The sequence below is a fragment of the Octopus sinensis genome, linkage group LG1 (assembly GCF_006345805.1).
Source record: "Octopus sinensis linkage group LG1, ASM634580v1, whole genome shotgun sequence".
Taxonomy (NCBI): Eukaryota; Metazoa; Mollusca; class Cephalopoda; order Octopoda; family Octopodidae; genus Octopus; species Octopus sinensis.
The window spans coordinates 175,746,212-175,753,711 of NC_042997.1; the positions used below are offsets into that span (position 1 = coordinate 175,746,212).

At 35.1% G+C, this 7,500-nt stretch overlaps 1 protein-coding gene across 2 annotated transcripts in view; it reads left to right on the plus strand.

Annotated features, from left to right (window-relative positions):
• LOC115232602 (choline transporter-like protein 2) overlaps window positions 1-7,500 on the plus strand; it is a 104,843-nt gene that overhangs the window by 53,774 nt on the left and 43,569 nt on the right. For both annotated transcript variants that reach the window (XM_029802579.2, XM_029802587.2), the window contains exon 3: window positions 4,958-5,031. In XM_029802579.2, the coding sequence (XP_029658439.1) occupies window positions 4,958-5,031 (74 nt within the window). The remainder of the gene's footprint in view (window positions 1-4,957; window positions 5,032-7,500) is intronic.

Here is a 7,500-nt window from a genome sequence, read left to right on the forward strand (position 1 = left end):
GTGTGCTGTTGCCTGCACTACATTTCAGTTAGCAATGCTTCAGTTGTTCTTTGCTGCTTATGACACCATAGAATAGTGGTACATAGAATAGTATACCAATTAAAATATAGTAAGATATAAACAAAGTAGATAAGATTATTCTGAAAATCTAAATTACCTTATCAAGAATAGTTTATCTAAATATTAATGTTGTTTTTTTTTTTTTTTTTTTGTTTTGTTTTTTTACTTCAACATAGTGGCATTAGATAATTGAATCAAGATAAGTGAACATTGGTAACATTTAGTCTCAGATTACAGAGTGCTCAACCTTCTCTATTATTTATAACTCTCTATAATCTTAACCACTACAAACAATGTAAAGTAAGACTTTATTTCTTCATTAATATTATTACATATTTGTTATCTAGAATGCTAGGCTTTGTAGGTTTTACTTCCATCCATCTTCCTTTGGAGTTGAAATTTCTACCAAGCTTAATATTTCATTCCAATATTATATTCAGTTCAGTTCAATTGATTATAACTCTGTTCGTCAACAAATTTGTAGCTTTAAATTAATAATCATTATTACTATTTTAAAATTATGATTCTTATTGTACTTTTCATAGAATTTTTAACAATCCTGATCTTCAGTGTGACCCCAGAGTAGAGTTATGTATTGTCACTTGTCCAAAAGTGAACACCCTTTTCTTGTCAGTATAGCTCACAACCCAAATGTAAGGATGCTAATGGTTGTGGTGATGATTATAAACTGTTCCTCATTTTTATTTTGTTTATTTTCTTATGAAATAATTATGACAGTGTGGTAAATTTATTTCATTTGTGTATTTGGTTCTGCAGTTTTCAGTTTTATTATTACTACTAAAATCTTTAGTCTGACAGTCTCTCCCTCGCTTTCTCTCTTTGTATTACTTGGCTCTGAAATCACAGATTGAGATAAATTTTCTCATCACAGTTTGACTATTTTCCACCTAATTTCAGTTGCCGCCCTGTGTAAGAGAACAAGAAGCTATATCCTAGGCTTTTTGCCAAAAACTGAATAATCTTGCACAAGTTCACTACTACTTTCTGTAAAGTCATTACATCAAAATAATTTAATACAATTTTCCTCTGTGTGTGTGTGCATGCATGTGTGTGTGTGTGCATGCATGTGTGTGTGTTTGTGGTAAAAATCTCTTTATGTTTAGTTATGGCAGACATTTTGTTCCTCTTTAGTAACAATCTATTACTGGGGATAATTTTCTAATTATTCCTTTTTTTTTTTAATTCTCTGACATTAGCTTGTGATCTAGTAATCTGATCTCCCTGTTTGAAGTTCACTTTGTTATACATCATATGTGCATAAACTTATATTTCTATATATGTCTGTTGTAGGAAGATGGAGACTTGCTAGCCATTGAATCATCTCTTTTAGCTAATTAACTTGTATTTCAGTTGCATTAAGTATGTTAGAGCAAAAGTTCAGTATTTTCTACTCTCCTCTTTTTATTTTTAGCATTAGGTTGGGTTTTTTTTTTCTTTTATATTTTTTTTATTAGTTTGATACTCTGATATTTTAATATAAGGTAATGCTGAATAAGTTTCCAATAACACATGTTTCTGTTAGTATGTATTCTAAAACTGTAACTTAAAATATATCATTTCATAAATAATTTACTTTGTTATCAATAGTGAGAATCTCTACAAGTGTTAGTAGTTAATTTATTAAGTGGCTATTTTTGACCCCTGCCCAATCTGTTGTCGAAGAAATTCAAGCTTAAATAGCAGGAGTTAAGTTTGTTTTCTTTTTTTTTGAGAGTATTCTTTTACTGTATATGTCAATGTTACAAAAGTAATTGAACTCTCTGATAGATATTTTAAGTACTGCCTAAAATTAATTTTAAACTTGACCATGAATAAAAGAATGCATTTGGTGGTATTGGTAGGGGTCGTCATAAATTGACTAGAAAGTGGTATTGTTTAATGAATAGGAAAAAAACTAGCCATACAATAAATAGTAGTGTTTGGTTTATGCAGTGAGAGGATGCACAAAATGTACAATGGCATTTCAAGCAGACAGATGATGCATCTATAATATCAGTGTGTTAAATGATCTGACACATCTGAAAGGTCACTTTCTTCCATAAACAAAATTTAAAATCTGCATCATGTGGAATTATTTAAAGTTGATACTTCTACTTGGTACCAATAACACTGTTCTTGCTAAGCTGTGTGCATGCATGTGTGCATGTATATGTGATGTTTGTGTCCATGTGAACGCGCACACGATTTTGCAGTCAGCACACAACTGTTTTTATGTGCACAATAAATTAATGTGCACCAAAAATGTTAGTTGCTTAAAATAATATGGTAATTAATAATTATATATACACACACACACACACACACACACACATACACACATTATATGGTGCTTGTATACTTTTGTCATTGGGAGAAAAATTGCGTAACCTAAGATTTTTGCATCTAATTGCTGCTAAAAATTCGAGAGACATTGGCCAATAGTATGTTCAAGACCAAGGGATACTCTACATACTAGGGTTTTGTGTATTTTGATTACATTTTATATTTTTTTATACTTTTATTTTCGATGCCTTTTTTTCCATAATAGATCTGCATAAACCTCTGTTGTTTTTCTAATTTGTCCTTGTAATGTCTATAATATCAGCATGTTAAATGATCTGACATAACTGAAAGGTCACTCTATTCTACACACCAAATTTAAAATCTGTACTATGATGAATTATTTAAAGCTGATATTTCTATTCAGTGCTTGTAGCACCATTTCTTTCATCTATTATTACCCTTGAGGCAAATAAAAGGAATCATTTATCATTTACTATTATTATCATGACTATTATTATTGAGTTAAGAGTACATAAACTCTACTGGAACCATTCTGCAGCTTCAAAGTAGATTTGGTTGTAAGCTTCTTTTTTTTTCAACTATCTAGATAGGGCACTTCAAAGAGCTCTCTTTTCTTAACTTCACTTCTGGAAAGTCTCCCATGTAATATTTTTTTCCATCCTCTGCTTCACAACTTTTAGTATTCCTATAATCTCTGGGACTATTCTTGTAACCCTATTCCACATTCTTGCTGTTTCAGTCCCAAGTCTTTACATTTGGTGAGATTTTCATCTTAATAAATATGTCTTGTCATTTGAGCAAGACACAATAATTGGTATACAAAACCTGGATCTATTTTATAGTGATATTCAGTTGATTCTTATATCCTTGTTTGTATATATTGCATAGTCCAGGGAATCACAGTATTTTTATTTTTTACCATTCCTGTCATGTTTTCTGATATATTCTAACACACAGCCAGTGTGTAGCATCCAGTTAGCATCTCAATGGTCCCTTCAAACTTTGGTATGCTTCAAAATATCTCTGGTAATAATCTCAGGAGACATTGGTCCTCAGCTGCGATAACCAGGCCTTCAGTTTCCCTTTTCAACAGTGATCCTGGGAGCTATTTTGAGAATCCTCCATTTAGAGGTTTCAGTTCTGATGTTGTATTTACATTCTTAATTACTCTTTGTTTTATTTCATTAGCTTTGTTTTATCTGTCCTTTCTGCAGTGTATATGTGTGTCATGCAAAGGAATGTGGGTGGAGTACTTATTTACTTATTTCTGCCAAATATTTGTTTCTTTACATTTATCTTTTTTGTTAGTGTAGTTGTGTCTTTTTTCCTTTTCTGGAGGAGAGGTGTCTAGTGCAATTTACCAGTAGTTGTTGTTACTGCAATGAACTGGTAAAATTGTTAGCACACAGTGACATTCCGTCTGGCTTTATGTTCTGAGTTCAAATTCTGCCAAGATCATCTTTGTCTTTCATTCTTTCGGGGTTGATGAAATAAGTATCAGTTATGCACTGGGGTTGCTGCAATCAGCAAGCCCTCACTCCCAAAACTGCTGGCCTTGTGCCAAAATTTGAAGCCATTATTATTATTATTATTATTATGACTGCAAACTAACAGAATTGTTACCATGCTTAGCAGCATTTCTTCTGACTTCTAAGTTCAAATTCTACTGAACTCGACTTTGCCTTTCATCCTTTCAGAGTCAATAAAATAAAGTACCTGTCCTTGTGGTCAGTGGTATTGACTAAACCCCCCCTTCAGAATTTCTGGCTTTGTGTCTAAATTAGAAACAAAATATGTTTGGTTGGTGGATTGGCAAAATCATTCGAACATTGGTTAAAATGCCTTTACCTTCCGAGTTCAAATCCTATTAAGGTCAACCTTTGTCTTTTATCCTTCTGGGATTGATAAAACAAAGTGCAGTACCAGTCAAATACTGGGGTAGATTTAATCAACTTTTTCTCCTTCCTCAAAATTTCTGGTCTTGTGCTTATATTAGATATCATCATCATTGTCCTCATTAACAGAATTATTAGAGAATCAGAGAAAATGTGTTGTATTTAATCATAACTCTTTACATTCTGAGTTCAAATCCCATCTCCGTAGCATCAGTAAAATGAAGTATAGTCAAGTATTGGAGTTGATGTAATCAACCCCTACCCCCAAATTACTGGCCTTGTGCCTAAATATGAAACAATCACATCACTACTACTACTACTGTTACCAGCCTTGTCCACCACCCCATCTCAAGAACTACTTTGTCCATTATCTGAGGGAAATTTTGCTGCTAGCAGGTTGAGCAACTATATAGAGGCTCCTCCTTCATCAACTAAATGAGTATTGTTCTTCTTTAGCTCCAGTTCAGCTCTGATTGAGCAAACCTATGATCAAAGACATTCCAGTCATAACCATACTGTCTTTTAGAGGACTGCATTGCTCAGTGTATCCTTACTATTTCTAACAGGTCAACTCCCACATAGAGGCACTTGTATCTTGTAGAGGTTTTAGTGTGCTAAGGAGTGAAAGTTTGCTAACTAATCTCACTGTCTTTCGAAAATATTTGTGACTAATGTTAACTATCAATTTGTCTTTTCAGAAACTGTACAGATGTCTTCTGCTGTATACTGTTTGTCATATGTGTTGCTTCCATGATTGGGGTGTCAGTTTTTGGTAAGTATCTTAAACCAAAATTTATTATTTTTACTTCTGTGATTAACAGTTCTGTCAAATGAAAGCCTTGATTCCCGCCATGTATCATGCAAAGATTATTATTTCCAATGCTGACTGCTGCATCTAAAGCAAATATAAAAACCCACACTGATTTTTTTTTTTTACTTCTATTAAAAACATTATTTTGTGTGTCTGTGTATGTATAGGTATGTTTGTTTTTCTAATTTGATTTTTTTACATTCTTATGCTTTTGCTGGTTTCAGTCATTGGAATATGACCATACTGGGGCACTGTCTTAAAGGGTGTAGTTGATTATATCACCACAAGTATTTTGTCTGCTACTTATTTTTTCTACCTGAGAAAGATAACAATGTTGACCTGAGCAGGGTTTGAACCCAGATTGTTAAAGATCATAACTAAAAACCAAAATGTATTTTGTCTAATGCCAGTTGATTCATTGATTCAGCCATCTAGAGTTCTATATCTAAATACATTCTTTTCTAACTTGGATTATATAAAATATGCTATACTATACTACAGAATATAATTATTGATATTTTTCTAGCTAGCACTATGTGTCGGCTAATGTAGACAGAAAAAGAGAGAATCAGCAGCACTAATTTTAAGTCTGTGATTGAAACTTTTTTCTGTCCATGAAGATATTGTATGTTTTTTTTCTTTACATGCTGTTTACATCTGTTTTACAAACAGTGTTGGCTAAAAAAGATCTATAGATATATTCTGGAGTGCAGTGTAGCATTGAATCAAAATGCTGTTTACACACCAAGAATTTATTAATTGATCTAAGCTTCTAAGAATGCATTATAAATGCAAATCAGTCTTTTCAATTTACTTAAGCCCATGGTAATAGTGAGCTTATAAATAGTGTTTCCATGGACAGTTAAAGACGCTGATGAAATCTTAACACAGGATTGGAACTAGTCTGGCTGATTCCTCTTTTTTCTTTCTTTACTTTATCTAAAAAGAAAAAGGTGTGTGTGTATATATATATATATATATATATATATATGATGTATATATATATATGATTGATTGATTGATTGATTCTAGTTTCAGCTTATGAGCTGTGGCCATGCTGGGGCACCGCCATTTGGTGTTGCTACTTGGTTTCACTTCATGGAGGCTTTCTAGCAACTGCTATTTGGTGCATGAGAGAGTTCGATGCAGCTGCCCTCATCTGCCCCTCCTGCCGTGAAGTTGGTTCATCTGGGACACCTGACAGGAAGAGATCCAGCTTCATTTTAAAGACATCTGTATCCACCCCATGCAGGTCTCTCAGGTCTTCGGGAGGATATTGAAGAGCTGTGGGCCTCGGAAGCCCAGGCTATCACAGAATCTTGTCCTACATCTTGATGGCAGGTTTGGAGTCCTAGGCACCACGCAGTGGCGCCCAGTTCTGGCATTTGTGTAACTCTCGATGCCAAAGTTCAGGACACTTCCCTCCAGGATCTTCCAGATGTATATTATGGCATATCTTTCCCGCCTACGCTCCAGGGAATATAATTTTAATCTCTTGAGTCTTTCCCAGTAGCTTACATTCTGCATAGAGGCTATCTTCTTTGTGTAGCTTCGTGGGGTCGCCTCAAGTTCTGTGATCAACTTGACACTGGATGGTGACCATAGCTGAGAGCAATAGTCAAAGTGGCTTAGGACAAGTGTCTTCCAGAGGACCATCATGGTTTCTTGTTCTCTTGTTCTAAAGGTTCTAAGAATCCATCCAGCCAGCCGTCTACATTTCAGTGTCAGTTTAGCAACATGTACATGAAAGGTCGCGTCATTACTCATGTGAATACCCAGGTCACGCACTGATTGTGCCTCTGGGATTGCAATCCCTCCGGGTCCAGTGTATTCATGGGTATTGCATTCAGTTTTGCATGCTGATAGTATAAGCTTGAAACTTTCCAGCATTGAACTGCATGCTATTCTTTTCAGCCCACTTGTATATTTCGTCCAGCTCACATTGCAGGTGTTTAGTGTCCTCAGGGTTCTGTATTGCCTGTGAAACTTTTGTATCATCTGCATAACTTGTGATCGTGGCTCTCTGCGTGGCTGAGGGCATGTCTGAGAGGGCCATTATGAACAGTAGTGGTCCCAGAACAGTGCCCTGCGGAACACCGCTCACTATTTGTGTGTTAATGGAGGTGGCCCCATTGGCTACTACCACCTGACTTCTATCCTTCAGAAAGTCATGAAGCCATTCTCCCAGTTTTCCAACTATGTTGAGATCACGCAGTTTGTGACATATCATTCCATGATCGACTTTATCAAAGGCCTTTGCAAAGTCGAGATATATCACTTCCACATTTGAGTGGTTGAGCAGCCGTTTCAGCACCCAGTCATTGTAGTTGTAGGAGCTGAGTTAAACAGCTTCTCCCTGGTCGGAAACCATGTTGGGTGTCGGGCAGCAAGTCATTCTCTTCAAGGAAGGTGATCAGCTTCCTTCTGACT